This window comes from Falco rusticolus, chromosome 6 (assembly GCF_015220075.1).
Source record: "Falco rusticolus isolate bFalRus1 chromosome 6, bFalRus1.pri, whole genome shotgun sequence".
NCBI lineage: Eukaryota > Metazoa > Chordata > Aves > Falconiformes > Falconidae > Falco > Falco rusticolus.
The window spans coordinates 33,180,353-33,202,953 of NC_051192.1; the positions used below are offsets into that span (position 1 = coordinate 33,180,353).

Here is a 22,601-nt window from a genome sequence, read left to right on the forward strand (position 1 = left end):
TACATGATGGCCCATGTAAATGTCATGAGGCCCTGAAAATAACAGGTGGCTTATATTGCAGTTCTAACAATGTCCCTACCTGTTGTTTTTTTAAAACTTCTTTAAATTTAGCTTTTGACTTGATGTAGACGGAAGTTCCCAGCTTAGGTGCCTGGTATTGGGACACCAAGATAATTTAACCAGGTGTGTGCTTTTATGTTGCTGTCAGGTGTCCACAGATACAAAACAACCAAAACTATTCTGTCCTTCAATTTAAGCACCCAAGTTTAATAACTTTTGTCCCTCATACTGTTTTGTGTGCTGCTTCAGACACCCTGCCAGCTTGGGCTCATATTTATTAAGAGCAACCTCATCTGGTTCCCTAACACAGACACCCCTCTACTTCCATCCCCACACATGCATCCCTCTACTTCCATTACTGGTTGTTGGGGTTTTTTCTCTTTACCTCTTATTACTGTTTCGTGAGCCTAAAACAACAGTATTTACAAAATCTAAAGTTACGTATAGGAAACATCATTATGAGACAAGGTCTACCCCCCCGCCTTTACCTGAATTTTGTTGGTTTTTGCCTGTGATCAGATGCTCATTGGAGAAGGTTCTACTGCTTAGCGAGGAAGAGAATGGGAAATGGATTAGACTTCTTGCCAGCAGGAGGGAAAACTGTGCTCCATGTCAGGAGGGTGGGGAAAAGGGTTCTGCTCCACCCAGGGCTGAGAAGAAGGGTCCTGCTTATATCCTGGTTAGAAAGGAGAAAACATACATATTCAATGCTGATGAAATAAAATGTTTTATAGGTACCTTGTGGACTATATTTATGAAAATACAGAAATTTTTGTAGAAAGCTTCACTTCTTAATGTGAGGGACAAAGGCATTAACTGAAAAATGGGAGATATTTGCTCTTTCTCTTAAGCTCCTGCTAACAGAAACCCAGGTTCTCCACTGGCAGAGTGAGGGAGCATGTGGGCATGAGCAGTGGGAACGAGCAGCAGCCTCACTGCCCTGCCAGCATTGCAAAGTGTCTGACTTCCTATCAGAAGGTAGCTTTTGGCCCTCAGGCTAGTGTCATCTTGGCCCCTCTTGGACTTTTGGTAGGGGTGGTGTTCAGTGTCTGACTGGTTACACTAGCAGTTGTTGGAAAGGGTAGCTTGAGAGCATGGTGTTAGTTATGTACTGACAAACCAGCTCCTGAACTGCTAGAGAAGAAGCAAGATTAACATGAAATAACTGCATCTCTGTCCCCCAAATTTAATTTTGTAAGTAAGTTTGTTTAAACGCTTAACCTTTCAAATATTTAAAATTTCTTTATAGAAGAGAGCCATCCAGCTATCATATCTTCCCATTACAGATCTTCGTGGTCTGAGTGCCTCAGTTTCCCCAGGTCTTTTCCCCTCCCTATGGCAAGTGAAGCTGAAGTAACTCTTACCATCCATTTTTACTTCTTACCAAATGCTCTTTTACCCACTGTGTAATGTGGTAAAGGGCTTATTTTTTGCCTTGGTTGGCGAGAAATGAAACGAGTAACTTCTCAAACAAAACAGAAATCTCTACAAAACTTTTTAAAGACTAATTTAGATTCCTTATGCAGATAAGATGTTGCAGCTCGTGGGAGTTTTAACGGGCAAGCAGTAAAATCTAAGAGTAACATGCAAGCGTAAAATTCTCTTATGCAATAGGTCCTTATTTAAGACTTCTACTCCTACTTAAAGACTATTCTGTGTAGTTAAGTTTTCTTGCCTAATTCTTCAAACCTTGTTTTTAGGCTGTTCTGTTGACTTCTGTGTCATTAGCTCCCAAATGGGCCAGTATTACTCCAGCTCTTGCAAAGAATGTCGTCTTTTGCTGTGAAGTCTGTCCTGGTATCCAGCAAGTCCAAAAATAAATGGTACGGTTGTAATATAGATGTACAATGGCACATCTATGTGTATTGGGTCCCTGACTTTACTGTGACATTTTTTGTGACTCTTTATTGTGATTCTGTGCCCTTGAACCCTGGTACACTTGCCATTTTCCTCTGCCTGTGCTTCTTTTATCTTCCCTGTCTCCTTACAGAATGGAGAACCTCTCAGTTTTTCCCTGCCCATTGTGTAGGGTCAAGTTAAGAGGTATTTCACCTCATGAAATGAATAGCTATTAAAATTTTAACAATTCAAAAAGAAATTACCCCAATGAGTCATGTGTGTCCCATGGAAAGAATTCCCTTGGATATAAATTGGTAGTCTAGAATGCTGAATGTACAGCTTGAAACTGGAAATGCTTTGCATGTGCTACTGTGTGATACTGGATATATTTGGACAAGAAGTTCTAGGAGGTGAGAAGTTACAGGGGAAGAGTTTGAGTTTTCTAAAAGAATGACAATGGGGGCTCTTTCAGTTTCAATTTCTCCGTGTCTCTCAACCATCCTTACTGAGTTATTCGGCATTTTCCATGCTTTATATAATCTGTGATCGATGTCAAGTAACTCTACTACTTTCGTAGTAGAGAACAACAAATAAGTAGTGCTTTATTTGAAAAAATGCTACTTTTCAACAAGTTGACTGAGATGCTTATGTTAATTTTATTAATAGTTATGTCTCCAACTTGTGATAACTTTGATCTGAAGAATGCTATATAGAGATGAACTGTAAAATTGATACTTGTATTGAACAATTTTTTAATAGTTTCCAGGAGAATTATGAATTTTAGTTATCAGGGGTAGTTTTTGTGGGGGTTTTTTTGGTCACCACTGAGGGCCAAATTTCTGAAGTCAAAGATGAAGTGCTTGTATTAGGGAAAATATTCTCACTAGGATTTGGGTGCTTTTGAGTTTGAGTTTACACTGGTCTTGTTACCATCATGCTTTTGAAAAAAAACTATGTAAATGTCTGGGATGTGCTCCAAAGCTCATCCAAGTAGGCAGAAACTCCCTTTAGCTCCACATTGCTAATACTCTCTCAGAACCTGAAGCCAGTTGTACAACCTGATGTTCACCTCATGTTGCCTTATTATGTGAAAACTAAAGGGAAATAAAGGATTTCACAGCATGTTTTAGTTTAGAGTCTTGGTTTAGATACCTCAGTCTACATTCATACAGATTAAGATTTGTACATTAAAACCAAGATTTACGAAAATATTTATGTGTTTAGTACGGTTATAATTTACTTGTTACTAGACTCTTAATTTACAGCTCGTAATTATTTTTTAATACCTAAAAGTGAGTAAACCAAACCAGACAACAAACAGTATATGGCATTCCAGTCACATTAGTTGTTTACAACCTAATGTTAGCTTTGCTTTTAAACATTCACAACCCATGACACTAGGAATCGTTAATACTTGGCTGCTGAGCTGTAAGCAGCTGCAGTCTGGAAAGCTTAGCTGGGAAGGGAGCCATATATACCTGTCATATTGTTATGGACTTTCCCTGGTCCTTGCTCTTGGCGGCTGTTGGAGGCAGGATGTTGCCTTGCATAGACCCTTGTCTGACATACTGTGGTCCCTCCTTTGCATATTACAAACTAACAGGTTTATAAGCATCTCACTCAGAATTTTTCTGGCTTTGTTCTGTTTTATTCCCATATTCAGTAGCTGTACACTCTGTATTTTTCACTCCTGTGGCTGTTAAGACATAGGAAGATGATGGAATGAGAAAAATACAGTGCACACATAGGAATGTGTGTAAAGAGGATATCAGTGATGGCTAGGGAGGAGGGAAACCAGATAAGGAATATATGCACAAACATACTTTCTTCAGGGCATCTCCTATACATGAGACCTTGTCATAGGCTTTGTTGTTAGGTGCTTTTATTGTTGACCAGACTCATTATATCCATACAACAGGCTTCAAATGTTGGGTGCTTCTCAGATCACTATTTCTCCAGCAATTGTCTCCTTGCTGTTGCTCTGCTGATCCCAAGTGTTGATGTTTATTCAGGTTTCCTGTAGCACCCACAATTTATTTTTTGCTTTTAGAAGGAAAAGTTTCCACAAATTGTTTTTAAAATGAACTATCCTGGAAGTTTATCTTGGGCGTGAAGAATAGTTAAGCCAAGATCCTGGAGATGCTTACATTTTTTGAAATGACTCTAGGAAATAATATATCATTTCAGCTTATCTGTAGAATGGAAATTTCTTAGCTCTGCTTCGAGACGTATAAACATTATCTCATAATACTGTCACTGAAACTAAAAAAACAGTATTCTATTTTAATCACATTGCTTTGACCAATAACATGTATGTCTGAGGCATTTTTTTTGCGAAGAAAAAGCTGAAGATATCACTACTTCAGTTTTATGGGGTGCAATGGATATTACTTGCTCTGTTTAGGGATGTATGTGCAGGATAGTTGATTTGCTGTGTTGGATGCTGACAGAAGCCTTAACATATTTTCTGAAACATACAGTATTGTGATTTGCCTTCCAGTTACTTAAAATGGAGGGATTTCAATGTTTTTAGCAGACTTGCTGCCTGCTGCTGTGTAGGTTAATATTTCAGCTGTCCTTCGTAACCACTGTAGTTTCAGACATTGAAGAATGTCCAGAATTGTGCAGCCAGCAGCGCAAAGAGCTTTTGAGTAGATCTTTGGGAGGTTGGTCAGGTCCTTCAGCTGCTTAAGACACACTTGCTATTCATTGCTCATAAACGTAATGTTCTATATACAAAAAAAAAAAAGAAAAAGAAAAAGAAGAAGAAAGTTTTCTTCTTTTTATTTAGGTGTAAACCTGGAAAATGAGAGCTGGGGGGAAAATTGAACCTGTTTTTTCTGAAGAGTGTTGCAGTGCAGGGGGAAAGTATGTTGAACAGTTGCTTATCTTGGGAACTGTTTCCTCATCTCGTGTTGCTGTTGCTTTCTGGACTCTGAGGTTTTTATATTAGTGGTCTTGTAATTCTGTGGTGCAGGATGGGAGTCAGCAGAAGAGCATGGGTTACTGTCCTGTACTTAGCCTGTGAATCACAAAATTACTCCCAAAGTGTACTTTCCTCTGGGAAGCATAAACAAGGCAGTGGTTTCTGCAGCCTCGGTTCTTTCCAGTGCTTTCATTCTCAAGAGTAGTGAAGTCATTTAGGATTGAAGAAGAATTTTGTTATTGGATAACAGAGTTAGTGTAAGTATTTAATGGGGCCCTGAGGCTTTCTTCAGGGTTTTTTTAAAATTTTCCAGTACCAGAAGTGCTATTTATGGAGATACAAAGCTTGCATAAGACAGGAAGCATGGTTAATCTCCTTACTCGTTCACTTCCCTCTGCATGTGAAGTGAGACCGGGTAACAGTGTGGGCTCTGTGAAAGAGGCTTTTTTTAGGAAAGAGAAGAAAGGCAGAGTTTCATGATGTTCTTGATTTCTTTGAGGGCTATACCACAGAAAATACAGATAAGAGAACTTATGTTTATTTTATCTTCAAATTGTTGTGTCACACCAGTAATTTCAGAATTTTCACTAATCACCTTGCAAGGTACATATAGGGCTGGCGTGTTAGGCAGCAAGCATACAATGACCTTATATTTGCTTTTCCCAAGAGGACCGTTGGGTGTCTCTTAACAGCCTATAAAAAGAAACTGCAAAAAAAGAAACTTATTTAGCATGCTTTTTAGAACATAAATAGTTACACAATAGGCACGTCCTTTTGATGTAGGACTCTGCACTTTTGACAAGAGTTGCTGTTAACATAGTTGTAATGTATTTTGTTGTCATCTTCCCTTCTCCACAGCCTGCAGCTGCATATGCTGGGCACAAGGGCTATGCTGGAGGCTCCTGATGGGCCATGCCATTTACCTTTTTGCTCTCGGAGGGATTTTAAGACATTGTATCTTGAAGGCTGTTAAACTTGGGGGCTTCAAAAGGTGGCTTTCTGGATAGGTGAGATACAGACTTTTTACTGTTATCTGTAGGAAACTGATATAATTACCTTTAATTACACTGTGTTTCTGTAGTGTCTGCAGGGATGGTCTTGTCCTTGCAGCCTCACATATCTGTCATCTTCTGCTCTTAGTACCTACTGCACAAAATTCTAATTAATCCCGGTGACTTGTTTTAAAATTAAGCCTATCTTAAACACTGGTGGAAATTTAGCATTAATTGGAATTAATAAACATGCCTTGGCAGGCATGTGGTTCCATGAACAATTCTAAAGCAATGCTCTGTAAGATGCTACCAAAAGAGGTGGTCCCACTCAGCCTTCTGATTTTGCCATGTCTCTTATGGATGGCAGAGCTGCCATCAAGGAGCTGCTGTTGCATGAAGACCCCTTCCAGAAGCAGCCACAGTTTTAAGTGACATGGGGGCACACACCTAAAGAGATGCTTAATGGTACTGACTTTTTGGTGGTGCTGCTAATCACCTCTTGCTTGTATTCTGAGAAATGCCAGCTGTCTTGCCACCTTGCAGCAGCAGTCCTGGCCAGCTCTCCTGTGCTTCGTACCACATGGTAGTAGGGAGTAGGGTGTGTGATATTTTAAGGAGAACAGTCAGCATTGTGAGTATGTTAGTTTGCTGGACTGAAGAAAACCTGGGTTGATAAGAAGGTAGATATGCCCCTTCAGGGAAGGTTGCTGGTGTTTCTGGCCCGCAGATGAAGTTGTCTGCCTTCTATCTGCCGCTGTGATTCAAGACTTTTGCTTGTTTGTTTCTGGCATGTACTGTGCTACACTGGATTGTTGGTTTTGCTGGTGGGATGGCGCTGCATGTTTAAAGGGGAAAGGTAAGAATGATACCTGCAGGAACGTGCTTTTGGAGAGAGGCACTTTCCCCCCTCCCCTCTGTCTGAGGGAAAGCATTACATAGCTAACTAAGGGAATTCTGACAGTAAGAGAAGAAATGCTGTGGACCCTGTGTGGGTGCACTGGGTGACTGTCTGCTTGCACTGTATATGAACTGTTAGTGCATGTTCCGCAGTTTGTGCTGCATGCCCCTGGGCACTGGGCTCCCTGCCGCCTCCAGCAAATGAAGCTTTTTCCCCTCGTCCTTGGGGCACCGGACAGGATAAGAGGCTGCGTGGATATTACTGACGGCATTTGATTCTCCGTGGTGCCAGACTTTAAACTCTCATGCCCTCAGCACTAATCCCATTTCCAGACTGGGTTTGGAAGGGATTTCTCCCCACCCCACCCTGATCCTGCCAATCTGATTACGGGGAGGTGAGTTGTAAGTGTGGGTTTGTGGTAGATTTTTTTTTTCCTGTCCTACTCTGTAGTCTGGGCAAGGAGTGTTTCCTAGGATTGTCTGAAATTTAAGCATGTATGTTAGCTATGCTCTAAGTCTCTCATGCTATTCCTCTTGATCTGTGTGAGAGAAAATCCCAAGGAGAGCAGCAGAACTGCTTAGGAATTTGGGGTGGAGGGAGAGAATTGTCCTTATGTTGGAAAACCATTGTAATGTAAATGAGCCATAAATCAGCTCTGTGGATGTCTTAATGGACTGAGTATTATCCTGTCAGACAGCAGCCTCTGGCACAGAAAACTTGTCCTGTATCGCACTTAATATATACTGCTCATAACTCCAGGTTTCTACCACTGTTTTTCTGGAGTGGCTGTTTTTATTCCTGTAGGCATAAATTTAACATCTACCTAATCACAGGTAAACTTAGTTTAAATTATCTTTTTAACATAAAAGTGCATTTCTATCAGCCGCTGGATTTTTCCTTTCAGTAATGCTTCTATAAATACATGGCTTCAAGGTGTTAATCACCATATTAACCATGTTAAGCCATATGATTTTATGCATATGAGTAATTACACTGGTGAGTTTAACAGAACCGTGAAAGTTGCTTGTAGGAACAGAGCTGTAGCAAGGGCTGGCGGGAGCAGGTCCAAGGCACTGCTGCTGCAGGGTGAAATGCCAGGGTACCAGAGAGGAGGGGAGGCCAGCAGCTCCCCACCCATCTACTGTAGCAGGGGTAGGACCCAGCACGCCGGGAAGCTTTCCTTCCCAGCCCAGAAGGGAATGGGCAAGGGTGGACAGCGGCAGATGGCCAGACAGGGTGTCACAGAGCACCTGCCTTATCTGGCTGGGTTTGCTAGAGGGCCATTGTCCTTGAACACAACAGAGGACTGAAGAAAGCTGGCCTGCTTCTCCCTGTCGCCCTCCAGCCCCACATCTGTGTGTGTGTGGGTGGCCTTTAACACCCTGGCTGTGTTGCAGCCTGTGTGCATGCAGTTGCTGCCAGGAGCAAAGACACTTGGTGCTAAGCAGAGGAGCTGCCTTATGAGATCAAGTTCAAGAGCACTGTAACTTTCTGGTTTCCTCATCTTATTGTTCTAGTTCAGCATCTGCCTGAAGTGTGGTGGGACCTTCTGAGCTCACAGAGTCCAGAGAACGTGGAGATGGAGCAGAACCTCATGTGTCCTCCTGTCGCTCCTTCTTCCATCGTGCTGATGGAGGGCAAGATTTACTTTTTTGCCTTTGTTTTTCCCCTGCAGTAGTTGTTTGTTCCCCTTCCAACCATACACATTTTGATTACATGTTAAAAGTTTCAGCGAAAGAGTAAATGAAAAAAATCCAAACTATTTTTCAGTCAAAAGTAAAAGCATAAATAATATAATATTTGATTGAGAAAACACCAGAGAAATTTTAAGATGTAGTAATTTACACTTGTAAGAGGCAAAGTTGTGTGGGTCCTCCATTATGTTAACACTACCCGGGTGTAATGGTATGGCTACTGAGAAATATCAGACCATGCCAAATAATGTTACCACAAGGTATATACCTATGAGAAGCTGCATTGGTACGTCTCCCATGTGGCTGTCCCATGCAGACAAGTCCTAACCTGTCTTGTTGTCTTTATAGTTATGGTTAATGATCTTTTGACCATAGTATTAAAAAGGTGGTGCCACATTACTTTGTAGAGAAGCATTGATGCAAACACCTTCTCTGGGTGGAGGAGATTTATCACTGTCAGTTATGAAATATCCGTTGTATGAGACTGTATCAGTCATTATTCCAAGCACTGAAGCTACAGATTCCTCTTTTCCCCACCCATTATCAGCATTGTTGGGTGTTTCTTAAACTTTAATCCATGTAACAGGATCTTCAGTACACTTGAGCATTTCCTTTTCTGTGCTGAGTATTGGTTAATGGGAACTCTTCAGGAGGCCCATTAAACTGCTCAATATGCAGAATAGGTTACAAGTTGTTTGGGGATGGTGAATGCAAACTTAAAACTGAGACACATGGTTGAGATTTGTTTTTAATACTTGCTCTGAAATACTTTAACAAGAACTTTTCCCACTTGTGTCACTGTGGTTCTTACTGTAAATATGTTTCTAAGTGGATTTGCAACCTGTTTGTAAGTATGTACACAGCATCTTTTATGCTATGAGCTCCAGTTGTGATTAACAGAATCCCTGAGAAATATATGGTGACATTTGGATAATTCTGGCATCATTATGAAAGTTAGCATTTAAAACCATTAGTTTGGCTTCCTTTTTAGTTCTTTTATAATTATTATTTATTCTGTTCCCCTATTCTGGTCTTCTCTATTAATAATAAGAAAAGTTGTATGAGGGGTTTTTTTCGTCTCTTTCTTTTTTAAACTGCGTTTGTTTACAGCTGTATTAAATCTGTAGTTTCATGCCATATGGAATGGTGCAATGATAAAGAGAGCCTTGACATTTCAATGTTAATTTTCAAAGCAACTATTTAAATAAAAGCAAAAGCTAATGCAAAGACAGGTGCTTTAAATCTCAGTCCATTGTGTCCCACCTCTAAGCTATCCCTTTTAGTGGTCATTTAAATAAGGAAGTAATTGAATTTTTTACTTCATTTGATCACTGACTTCTTGACCGTGGTTACTTTTGGATTTTCCTGACCTTGCTGGTCATCAGTCAGACAGGTGACTTCACTTACTGCACTGAGTCAACTGATTCAACATTAAGATCCTCATTATGAAGAAAAGAACAATTTCTTCTCTTCCCTGCTGCTGTTGGAGAAGCAGAGTCGCTCTTTCCTTGCTTTTTGCAGCAGGGGAAGCTGCCTGTCTCCCGGCCCTCACAGCACAAACCTTCATGAAAATTTTCCATCATCTAGGCACCTTTTCTGGACAAGTGGGAAGAAGCTGCCACAAACATTTCAGTGCTTCTGTCCAGAGTTCTGTTGGGCATGGTATGGGCTGTGTCTGGTTTGGTTTTCTGCCTTCCTCTTTTTGCTGATCCCAGCCTAACATTACAGAGAACAAGCAAGGCTGTAGCTTGAAAAGCCCTTCGGTCTGGGTATAGTGCCTTTGAACTGGCACTGCTGTCTGGAGGAGCAGTATATCTTCTCCTTTGGTGTTCTCCTTTGTGTTGATAGAAATGGTAGCACAGCCAAGTGGGATCTAATGGGGAGTGGTCAGATTTTGAAAAATTAATTTAGTTGTTGGCACTTCTGCTAGGTTATCTTTAATGTAGGTAATTTTCCAGATCTGGTCCCTAGGGAGCTGTAACAAACACTTGTATGCAAGAATGGGAACAGCTCCTGGGGACAGGATCAATGGTGAGCAGAGAGGGAGGTGCCTTCTTTTGCTGAGACAGTGGATTAAAACACTTTTGAGCTACAAGCTTTGAGCTGACTCTCCTTTTCCTCAAACAGTACCATGCTCCTCCTGAATCCTAGGGGTTTGCTGTGCTTTTTGCCCTGTTACTTCTGCACTTGCCATGTTTTATCTCTGCCGGGGCCATTTGGGGATGCTAAAGAATTGAGGGGTAAGGTGGGGGGTACATGCAAGTGAGTATATGCAGAGATCCTTCAAGATTATGCCCTGAGGTGTACAGGCTGTATGAGTTTGTGGTGTGGGTACCTGCTGAGAAGAAAAAAAAAAAATAAAAAAAGAAAGAAAGGCTGTATGTATCCCTGTGACTGTGTTCTCCACAGCCCTTCATGGGCCCTGCCACAATGAATTTTCATCGTTGCTTTTTGTACCTGTTTACATCTTTGGCAAAAACGACATGCCTAACGTAGCTATTTTTAGCTGCGTTTCACCTTATCTGGAAGTATTTATTGAAATAATTTCATGTGGTGCCCTTAGTACTTCTCATGTAAGAAATAATAAAATACCATTCCCTGAGGTTTTTTCCTGGAGGTGGATTCCAGCTACATTACTGCTGCACTACTTATGGCACATCTCCCATAGATTTTGCTTTAACTGACTGTTGATTTTCATCTACTGTTTTATTGCTTCATTGTAAATGTTTATTGCCATTTGTCTCAGAGTGCTAAATTTCCTTCCAGCTCTTTTCAGTCAGTTTAATCAATACTAAAACTGGCTCTATATTATCAGGAAAGTTTGGTACTTACCTCACCTGAGAGAGTGTGCTGCGATGACTGTATGGAGCGGTACACATCCCCCACAGCTTTCTCTGCACCCTGTCGTCATCTTTTGGGTGATTCTCAATTCTTGCACTTTGCTTCCCTATGATAATCAATTACTAATTTAAAAGGGCCTTCCCCTTTTGTTTCATGGACATTGAGTTTCTTGAAGAATGTGCAACTGGGGCAGGGAGGGAGGAGTTTATCAAAGTTTTGGGGAGGACTTGAGATGTGTTTCAGCCAGCCTGATTACCATGTGCTTATGTCCTTGTGACTCTCCTATGCAGAATTTGTGTGGCTTCCTTATAACATCCTCCTTTGCTGTGTAACTGCAGTTCCCTTTTTCTTACAGTTTCAGCCAGTGGATGTCAAGGGGAATGGTGGCTCTGGTAGCTGGCACTGAGCATGGAAGAGCAGCTGGAGCCCAGCACCAGCTGGAGGTGATGGGGGCAAGGCCATTTCTCCCTGGTGAGGGCTTCAGTGCAGGGAGAGTGTTTTGCTGAGCCACTTTGGAAAGAATTTGTTGCATGTGTAGGAGTGGCTTGGGGTGATAAATGAACACCACAGTAGGAGAAAGTATCTGGCATTGTTAGCAGAGGAGAAAAGGAGGAGCCTGATGGGAGCATGTTAAGTCAGGTTGGTATTTGTGACAAGATAGGTCTGTGGTGCGGATTTAATTGAGCAAGCCTGTTAAGTGAACTCAGGGATAGTTAAAGGAGTTGTCCAAAGGGGGGGGGTTCTTCATTTTGCCTTCTGCCTAAAGCTGTTTTTTGAGAGTCTGCAGTAAGTTATAAGAGGTTATAAGAGAAAGAATTAAATAGATGTGTAAATTGTACAAAACACTTTTCCAGGATCCTTTCCCTATGGAGAAGGTTTTATTAAATTGTTGTCATGGTAACGGAGTGCTGAATAACCTGTTTTGTTAACTAAACAGAAAAGATGGGGATACTTTTTGCCTTTGAAAATAGCAAGTTCATTAAGCTGCATGGGAACATTATGGTTTTAAATTATAGAACATAAAAACCTTCTAACATCTCGGAACACTCTCAAGTTTTACCGTGGGAAATCATAATTATTTTTTCTACCCCCTTAAATAAATATAAGAGAGCTTAAGTGGGATATTTAAAATTTCCTGGTATCAGTTGGAAGGCTGAGGTGAAAATTAACATATTTTAATTTAACCTAAGAACTTTTTTCTATCAGAAGGTACAATGTCTTTAAAATTCCAGAACAGGTTTACTACACATATTTCCCTTCACAGTACAGATGATGAAACAGAGGTAGACTGACTTGGTTTTGTAAGCTAATGGCAGTATAAGGAAGAAAACTGACATAACCTGATTGTCAGTGCAACATGTTACTCTTTGGAGCAATGCACCTTCCTTGAGTATTGCTGCTAACTGACCATGTGTGAAACCTGGTGCTGGTATTTGTTGACAGTTACTAACAAGAGTCCCAATAAAAATGGAAATTTCCAGTTTTGGCCTGTGCTACTAATACCAGAGCTTTCTGTAGTTGCAGTTTGTCATTTGCAATGGCCAGAGTATGGACGCTTTTTAAGTGTCTGCAACCCCCATACTGCAACGATGCTGTTGTCCTTTAACTATTTCAGACTTACTTATTTGGTAGGTTTTTTTCCCCTCTGTAGTTAGTTGTTTAAATCTCTCATAAAAAAAATGCGTTCCATCCCTTATTTTTGCCTTAATAGTCTGTATTAATAGCAAACATACAGCTTTGTGGCTTGCTCATTTCCAAAACAGGGTGCATACCAGCCTGAAATGGCTGGTCTTTCATGGAGTGTGCTTTCTTGCAGGGTGAATGGTGTTTAGTTTTAGGAAGATTTCTCACTGAGGATGAACAGTTTTGTATTCATTTCTGTTGTGAAGTGAAAGTAGCCACACTGAGGAAGTACAAAGCGAAGTGTTACAGTCTGGCAAGCAGTCTGACTTTCTTTGGCTTTGCAACCAGTAATGATTTATTTTGTTTGAGGTTGCTTATTTGTCAGGTTACATCAGATGGGATGAAAGCACAGCCATGCCAGGAGCTGGCTGAGTCGTGCTGGCACCAGGCTGGTTGAAGGGGAGATGGATGATCTGTGCAGAATGGAATAGAATAGCTGGCTAGAACCAGACCAATGGGTGCCTAACGAGGATATTTACTGCAAGGTTTCTGTATGTAGGGTTTTTTTTTAATGCCATTAATTTGATTGATTTAGCTATTGTGGATGCGTGGAGAAGGGGATGTAGGGTACACAGAAGTTAGCGTGTATTCCATTGAGTGCTGAGATTTAAATTAAAATTAAAATTTTTAATTCTGAATGAAATAATTGGGATATATATCATTTTGTATACAAGGTGAATTAACAGGAATCTTGATGGGAACAAAACAGATTGCGGTGTTGGAAGTTTTTCAAAGTTCTCTTTTACAAGTTCTGTTAATTTTATTGCCTATATGCATAAATAGATTAAAAACAAAACATGTTTGCAGAATATGATCTGTTTGTGCTGTGCAGGATGTTAAGCTGATTGTATGCCAGATACCAGTGCACATTTTAGAGGATGCACGTTGTGGAAAATTTCCCAAAAGGAAAACTGTCAGCTTCAAGATAAAACGAAGATTTCTTCTCCCTTCACCCTTCGTTTTTAATGTGTTTTTTTCTTTTTTTGAAAGGCCACTTTTTTTAGATGATTTTGTTACTGAAGAGAGACTTGTCCATGCTGTATGATTTTTATTAATCTAATACATCATAAAAAATCAGGCTCTATTATCCTAGAAGTTTAGAGCATCATACAATATGGACCCAGTGCTCTTTGCCTGTAATTATTATATATCAAATGAGGTCCTATTCGGTTCTTTGTTAGGCATCTCTGTTGAATAAGTGCTAACCAAAACCAAATGCAATTTCTAGAATAAAGATGTCAAATTTCCATTTCTTTATTGTCTCAGTGTTAGAGTTGCATAGCTTTAGTGGTTGGTTGTAGTCTTCTAGTGAAAGTTGTGCAAATAAAATCACCCCCCCTTTCTCTGATCGTTTTCTTTTTAGGCTAGCTATATACCTTGTTAGTGTAATAGAGAATTCAGGACAATTTATTCTAAAAATACAGATTTATTTGCCTTTCATAGGCAGTCAGATAGACTTGGGTCTGGAAGATGAAGTAGACCATTTCTTGAAATCTTTCCTAGCGCTTTTCCTGTAAGTCAGTGCCCAAGCTATTAAGCAGTGGCAAATTAATTTGTGAGCATTGCTAACCTTGTACTTTTACCTCCCTACTCTGAGATTATGTCTGTTTCAGATCATTATTCTTTATTAAATGGTATGAGAACGGTCTTTATGTTGCAGAAATTTTCTGCTCCCTGTTCCTTCTGTAGGGTAGGTGCACGAAGGACCTCTGCCGCCAGCTCATGGTGCCCATTGAGAACCAGCTTCTCTGATTCTTACGGGACTTAGTGGAAAAGCCTCCATGTCACAGTAACAGGCTGAAAGCTTTTACTGGGAAACTCTGTATTTGAAGAGACTTAGAAAATGACTTACCAGCTGTTGTTCAGAAAACACTTTCAGGAGCTGTAAAAGGATGCTTCTATATAAATTCAGAATACATGTTTTGCCTGTTAGAACTAATTAGCCTGAAAAATGTTATCTGGCATCTAAATGAAATTACAGATGTGTAAGACACTTTCTTCAGAAACCAGAGTGGTTTTGAAGATAAGCTGTTTGCTGGGGGAAGGAGGAGAGAGACAAACAACTTTCCTAGTGAAACACAAAATATCCATTGACTCAGATACTGCAGAAGATGTTTGTTTTTCAGTAACACCTTATCCATTCACTGGAAAACATGCATATTGTTTTGTCTGAAAGGCTGATTTAATTGAAAAACCTGACACTGGTCAAACTGAGGGGTTTTATTTATTTATTTATTCTTTTGGGCTTCAGCTCCCTTTTGCTTTCATAACCATTAGGACAAGACTGCACTCAAATTCTTTCAAACCACTCAAATTCTTTCAAAGTAGTTGGAAAAGGAAGTAATTTGACAAATGGTGTTCTTAAATCATCAAATCATGTAGGTTGGAAAAGACCTTTGAGATTATCAAGTCCAACATCCACTTTCATGGCAGCTGTTGCCATGAAGGGTGGGGACACCTGAGAGCTGGGAGAAGGCTAGATGAGACCTTCAGCCTCCAACTACTTCAGGAGGTGGTGGGTTTGAAGTCTGAGTGGGGCTGGCAGCTTGTGTGGGTGCCCAGTCTGCCTTGTTGGGATGTGCAGGTCAGTCTGAGGGAAGGGTGAGTGGAGGCTGAAGGGAGTGCTTCATAGAGATGGAGTTTTGTTTAAGATGCAGTAAAACCTCCAGCTGTGCCCTTCCCAGCCCAGTCTCCACTGCATTGTGCCAGTGCATGTTAATAATGAATTGCCTTGTGCGTATACAGGACTTTGTATTTGCTTTACTAAGAGGGTGCACATAGCGTCAAAAAGCATAGTCAATTTAAGGCTGCTGTTACAGTTTTAAATGCTGTTGAAGGCTTGTTTTGGTTCCTTGGGATATTATACTCAAGGTTTTTCAAGAGTGAGTGAAATGGAGGGGTTTGGGTAATGTTGGCCAGGGTTTAGACACCTCTAAAAGCAGCATCTTCTGAGCAGAGATCATAATCCTAGACAGACTTGCAGTAACTCGTGAATCCTGTGATGAACATCATGGATACTAAGTCCTCATCTGGTCTCTTTCTAATGCCAAGGTTGCCGCTTTGAGAGTTGGATGGTCATTGCCTTGAAAAGGAGCAGTGGGTAGGAGCAGGCTTGACACTATCTGAAAATCTGATGCTTGCCATGAGGATGGAATAGAAATTATGGTGTGCCCAGATCCTTGATCACTCTTACCTGTAAAGTGCCTGTGGCATTACCCATTTGCAGCAGCAGCTGTGTGCAGTGTGCTGGGGATGCTGTGGGTTATGTAGTGAGCTCTTGGTGGGCTGTAGTAGTCAGAATTGGGCAAGATTAAACACTACGGGGAGAAGCATCAGTCAGGTTGCAGTGAGTCAGTTCAGACGGCTGTTTCTGCTTTCCTCTTTTCTATCACTAATGGACAGTTCTGTTCTAGCTCTTCATTCTTAAAGTTGCCTGGGGCAACTTTGAAAACTAGTTCAAATGAGTGTGTTTTAAGGAAAGTACTGGTGGAGCTGTTAGTATCATCACAAGAACTGCTGACCGCTAGATGGATTTTTTCTTTCTATTCTTTTCTTTTTGCCCTCCAAAAAAAAGGTTCTGTGTTTCCATTAACAGCTTTTTTTGTTGTTTTGAGATACTACATTTATACTACAGAGAGCTAGCTTAACAGAGTTTGTGATCAAAACAAATAGACTAGTAATCTGATGACAGAAGTCTCTGATGCAATGTAAGTAGAAGTGGGGCTGCCAGCATGTCCTTGCCAGTTCTTGTCTACTGAAGCAATGATTTGGGTGCCCTGTGATACACACGTGTACAGGAAGGTCATGGAGTCACTAGAGTAAAGAGTCAGGGATATGTTTCCTTTACAAGTCTGGAATCAAGTAGAACCAAGGTTTTGCCATTTCAGTGTAGAGGGCTGCTTTGCAAAGGTTGCTACCAGGCTATATATAGACATTGTGTATGCAAAGTGACTGTCATGTTTTGTGGTTGCTAACAGCAGCCTTTGATCAGGACTGTGGCTTATTAGTAAAAAATAAGCTTCCTTTGCATATGCAAATTTTCCTTAGTCTAAATAAACAGTTTGTTATATAGGTGTATTCACTTATATCTTTTATAAATCCCTGTAGATTGTTATCATCTGTAGCAAGGACCTGATCTGTAAAGTTTCACAGACGCTGAATCTCTTTTTCTGTGCAGAGCATGAATTATTACTACCTGTTACAAATTGGTGGGTTTGAATGAATGGGGAACCATAACATCCTCACTGAGTTGGCTGCAGAATGTGAATCTCCTGCTCTCATATTTTGGGAGGCATTTAAGAAATATGTATACATACATGTGTGATAATCACAGGTTTTGTAAGACAATCTTTTGAAATGTTTCACTAGAAAGTGTTGGTCACGCCATCTGATAAACTGAGTCTTCTCAGAGGTTTCAAGCTGGATATTCTAAACTTGGGAACTATTTTTAATGGTTTATTAAAAAAAAGTGTGTAGCCAAAAATGTATTTTATTTTATATTTATTTATTTAGTATATTACTATACTTCTCACATGCTCTGTGTATTTATTTATTCTGTTTAGCCTGAGAAATATATTGATACCATACAAATTTAAAATGTGGAAGGAAGAATGTCTGAAATTCCTGCATTATATTAATAACAATGTATTAAGCTTTCCCTTACCTAAACTACTGCTGTGAGATCATGTAACCTTTCCCCATTTGTGGTGACTCACTGATTGTCTGTATTTTCTATGCATAATTCTTCCTGTGCACATAATAAAGTTTGTAGCATCAACGAGATAAATATACTACTCCCTCCCTTAAGTACCTTATAACTGAGAAGCTCATGTGCTAGAGGGAAGGACCATTATATAGATTAGCTTTTCATTTGGTGTGGTATGTGTCAGTGATTCTTAATAGAGGACTGTTTCAGTGACACTCACCCTCAGCCCATAAAGTCAGCCTTTGCTGTTGCTTAGCAAAATCACTGTGATCTTGTGTTAGGATTCCTGAAACATCTTTCTCACTTAAGCTGTGCTTTAAGGAGTCTTCTAAAAACAAAATACTCTTGTTGCTATAGTGATAGGTTGGAAGACTTGTTGGCAGCTCCTTACGATTTCTCTCAGAAGAGCTGTAGCAGCTGGAAAATGTTCCTGCGCAAGCAGTTTGTGGCCACGTCGGTTACAATGTGGAGCCGCTGGTGACACTTGGAGTGCCAGGTGGTGTGGGCTGTGGAAGAACAGATGTGGAGCAGCATGGGTGGCCGCTGGGAGATAACCTTGGACAAAATGGAAAGAAATAACAAGTTTATATCAAAACAAATAGCTTTATGAAGCAGGAGCAGTTGACTGTGAAATTATGTTAGCTGTTGCATTATAGTACATTATGATCTGAGGTTTTATTTTATCCTAAGCATCATCTTGAAAACATGATTCAGTGTCTTGTTTCTACATTTAGATGTATCCTGGTTTAAAACAAAACAACTTTTCAATGTTCAATGTTTCAGTGTTTCCCTGTTCCTTCTCCTCAGTAAACAACAGTAAAAACTTTATTACCTTTTTTGTTATTTTTGAGATGATAATATGATTGAAGGGTATGCTGTAGAATAATCTTAGTTACCAAGTTACTGATGCGAAGTGTGTGTACTTTACTGAGTTGTAAGAAACTCTGATATTTAATACACTTTAAAAAAATAAAGTTAGCAAGTGAGTTAACTCGCCTGTAGAGGTTGGCTACATCTTAATGTTGTGGGTTTTTTCTTTATGCATAGTTTGAAAAAGAAAAGGCAAGCCAAACAAAACTCCGAGGCTGTCTCTGCCAATTCCCCTGGATCTCCTGTTTCCAAAACTCCTTCTGAGAAAGATGATGACAGTAAAGTTATTTTGGAGCAAATCAGTTCCTCTGAAGACAACTGTAAATTTGCTGGGGAAAAGGAAACTGCTGCAGACAAAGAAAAGAAAAAGAAAAAATACAACCAACTGAAAGACATCAGACGCACAGAACTTAAAAGATACTATAGTACCGGTGAGTTATGTTAATGCTATAGTATTTTAATTATGTTTGTTTTGATAGCTTGTTAATGTATTTTTCTTATATTCCGTAGGCCTTCCTTAAAAGGATAATTGACTTTGGATAACCTTCCCATAAATGAAACAAACAAAATTATGTAGTTGTGAATATCATCTGCTTTAAACTTTAACCTTGCAGTTCTCAAAAAATATGTGTTTCTTAGTTCTAAACCTCAGTGTTGTTATGGGCAACAGTCAAGTTTATTACTGCACTTTAATTATTTTTAAGATTTGTCTTCGATGTTTCACGACATTGCGGTTCAGGGTTGTTTTAGTGGGGTTGTTTGTTTCATAAATTGATGTATACTGTTTAAGACTTCAGTCTTATTTCATACTTATTTTGTCTGTTGAAGTGTGAACAAGTAAGTAAATTAACTACATATTTTTAAACAAGATGTCAAAGGCTTGAGTGCTGGAAAGCTTGCTTACCCCTCACTCCTGTGAACTGTATCAGTATCTCAATTAATCATAAATACCTTCTTTAGATTTATTCTTGCAAGTAATTCAGAAAAAAATCAGTTCGTGCGTAACTGTGTGTGAGATGAGTCATATACACATCTGTTTGCAGTTCTGGATTGCAGCTTGTTAAATGCTCTTAAGTACTTTTAGATATGATTTACAAAATACTACTTCCAAGTTTTCTCTTGCTGTTTTGTAGGCATGAACTCTTAGATTAAGAGAATTCTGGTTCCATCTTGTAAGGAAACCTTTCTTAAAGACAAGGAAAGGAACAAAAAATTGTAGCTATCCTCAAAGCAGACTTCTTTCCTGCTCACACAGTGTGTGCATGAATGGCTGACCCTAAGGAGGAGTCCTCTTTAGGAGAAAGAAATGAATTCTCGGTAAAAATGTTATGCAATGACTGGTGCATGCAGGCTAGCCCACACCTGAAGATTGTCTGTTATGAGGCAACAGAGGCCTTACAAAAAAGAAGGTAAATCTTGGGAGTAATGTATATTGGCAAGCTCAAGAATTTACAGTGTTTTATTGATCAGTCCATAATTTTTGATAGGTTTGAATCTGATGATAGAAATAATTTTGAAACTAAAAGAAAACTTGCTTCTCTTTGTCTGAAGTTCTGATCACTCTGTTCATTAAATAAAATCTGTAGAAGTAAAACTGGAGAATTGTTAATGAATGAACCTATGAACTCTTTCTGTTTTGGTAGTATGCCAATTTAAAAAACCAGCCAAACCAAAATATAACCTTCTGTTGGATTCCTAGTAAAGTGCTTCTGCTAAAAGCTGTGATCTATTTTAGGTTTACATTAGGGAAATTTGGAGTTTTGTGAAGCAAGTGAATTTTGCTTCTCTGGTATTTCAGTAGTTTTGTGAAAAACACTGCAACAGTTGGCACTTGTGGTGGCAAGATGCAGGACAAGGGGGATGATGGCATCCCTCTCTCTCACTGAAACGCGCAGCAGGGCTGGCAAGGCAGAACATAAAGCTTTCCAGGTCATCTTTGGCTTGTGATCCAACAGTCAATACAAACTCAGGTTTTACTAGTGTTTGTTTCAGAAGTGTTCCCATGTTTCAGGTGGATTGGCATCGTTGTGGGGGTGACCTGAAATGCTACTGGCCATCATGCAGGTGTGCAAAGCTTCTGGGTTCTGCAGAAATACAGAATTTCTGTTAAATACAGTAATTTCGTGCTGCTGTTGAGCTGAATACAGACCCGACTGATAAAATCCATAGAGAGAGAAACCCTGTCGTTGTTTAAATGCCTGCTTTTGTGTCTAAAGACTTTTACCCAACTGAAGCATCAAAATTGAGAGAGGTGGAAAACAGTTGATTGTGAAACAAGTTCAAGAGCTCTACATTCCCTACGCAGCTCTCAAAATGAAGTCGTTTCAGTGGAATTGTTAGTTGCCGTAGTATGGCGTAGTATGCCATAGTTGACATAGTAAAACATAGATAGGTGTCATGCAGACTAATACTGTGTCCACTGCAGCTATAGCTGGCAGCGGTTGCCTGCTTAGCTCTTTGTTACTGCTGCTCTCTTGAAAGCTGCTGCCTTTGCTAACACCCTGAGCAGTTTCCAAGAGCTCTCCCTACAGCTGTAGCAGCCTGTAAGAACTGGATTTGTTTAAATAGTTAGCCTTTACCTGCACATGACAGAGAGCAAAACCATCTGTCTAGCTGAGCCGAGTTCTGCCAGAGGTGTGCGTGCAGCATCTCCCTGCTGGAAGATGTGTTAGCTGCACTGGCGGGAAGGCACTGCCAAATCTCTAAAGATATGTTTCCTTATGAAACTGGCTGAGAAGGATTATTCAGGCATATACTCAGTATTTAACATTATGGGCGCATATACCTTAGGGTTTTTTTCCTTGCGTGTGGTCTTTTCCTCTCTGAATTGTCCCTTTATTGATGTTTCTGAGGTGCTCTGGCTGAAATAGTCTCTGTCTTACTTATGGTTGACCATTTTTTTTAGGTGTGTTTGCACAACGGCTTGGGGGTTTTGTTTGATGGTTTTCCAGCTACCCAGCTTTGACTTAATGTCTACAACTTTAAGAAAATCTGATAAAGGAATTACTAATTCTTTTTCTAAATACTTTCTGCACTTTGCCAAAATGCTTAATTTTCCTAGATAAAAGGAAAATGTGTTAGCTGTAGAAAGTCTTGCATATTCTTGTCTGTGTTGATACAGTGATGCTTGTGTACTCTATTTTGTGGCTTAATTAAGGTCTTGTCACAAGATACTTCAAGCCTAGAAGGGTTGTTGTGTCTGTCAGTCTTAACAGAATGAAGACCCCTGTCCTCTGAATATTTTACAGGACTATAAATCCTTCTTTATTTATTGTTCTAAGAGATCAGGGAAAGGAAAGTCACATATCATTATGATTTGTTCCTTGCACACCATGTCCCTTCATTAGAAGTTTGTCAGTGTGTTTGCCTTTATAAATTTGTAAATGCTGACAGCGACATCCTTAGTCTTTCATTTTGAGTGTCATGCCTTTTAATAGATTTATGCAAGGGCTGATACTGGCAGAAGGATTTTGTTGCCTCAGTAAATGCCTCTTCTCCCATGGAAAGACTGTAACGCAGTTTCTGAAGGCTGCGGAGAACTGGAGGTGGTGGTGTTCCCAGACACGCTTTATAGAAAGGAGAGTGCTTAAAGGACTTTTCTTTCGTGCCGAAGATGGAAGCACAGCGATGGAGTGAGGCGCTCCTCGCCTGGCATCCCGGTGCCGTGTTGCGGTAATGCCTGCCGCCGGCGGGTGGCGCCGCCGAGCCGAGGTGGAGGAGTTGTCACTCGGGCATCCTCTAGAAGGGGATCCTCCAGCATCCCCCTCCCCGGCCCAGGTTGTTCTCTACAGCATATCTGCTAGCACTGTGGTGGCACGGTGCCATTTGTATTATTATTAGAAATAACCTAATGGTGTGAGGTGTTGATCATTTCTCCTGGGGCACTGCTAAATGGCTGAACAGGTGCCACTGCCAGCAGGTTTCTCCAGTGTAGCCTCATATTTCCCTTTTCTGTTAGCACTTGTATTGTTCTTCTGTGGCTCTATAATTCTGAAATAATTTGTACCATTCAGTCTCCAAATCTCACCCTATAAGACATTGCTTTGCAGACACAGCCCTTGTTTTCTTGCCTTAAAACAACAGAGGTGCCAGT

General features: G+C 40.2%; 1 protein-coding gene across 8 annotated transcripts in view; it reads left to right on the forward strand.

The window, feature by feature from the left end:
* Positions 1 to 22,601, forward strand: part of NCOA7 (nuclear receptor coactivator 7) — a 100,586-nt gene that overhangs the window by 27,958 nt on the left and 50,027 nt on the right. For 3 of the 8 annotated variants that reach the window (XM_037391382.1, XM_037391389.1, XM_037391387.1), the window contains exons 2-4: positions 112 to 183; positions 1,761 to 1,883; positions 18,686 to 18,939. In XM_037391382.1, coding sequence (XP_037247279.1) covers positions 1,828 to 1,883; positions 18,686 to 18,939 — 310 coding nt within the window. In that variant the 5' untranslated portion in view covers positions 112 to 183; positions 1,761 to 1,827. Of the gene's footprint in view, positions 1 to 111; positions 184 to 1,760; positions 1,884 to 18,047; positions 18,135 to 18,685; positions 18,940 to 22,601 lie in introns of those variants that run through there. The other 5 variants (XM_037391386.1, XM_037391384.1, XM_037391383.1 and 2 more) reach the window with 3 other exon arrangements.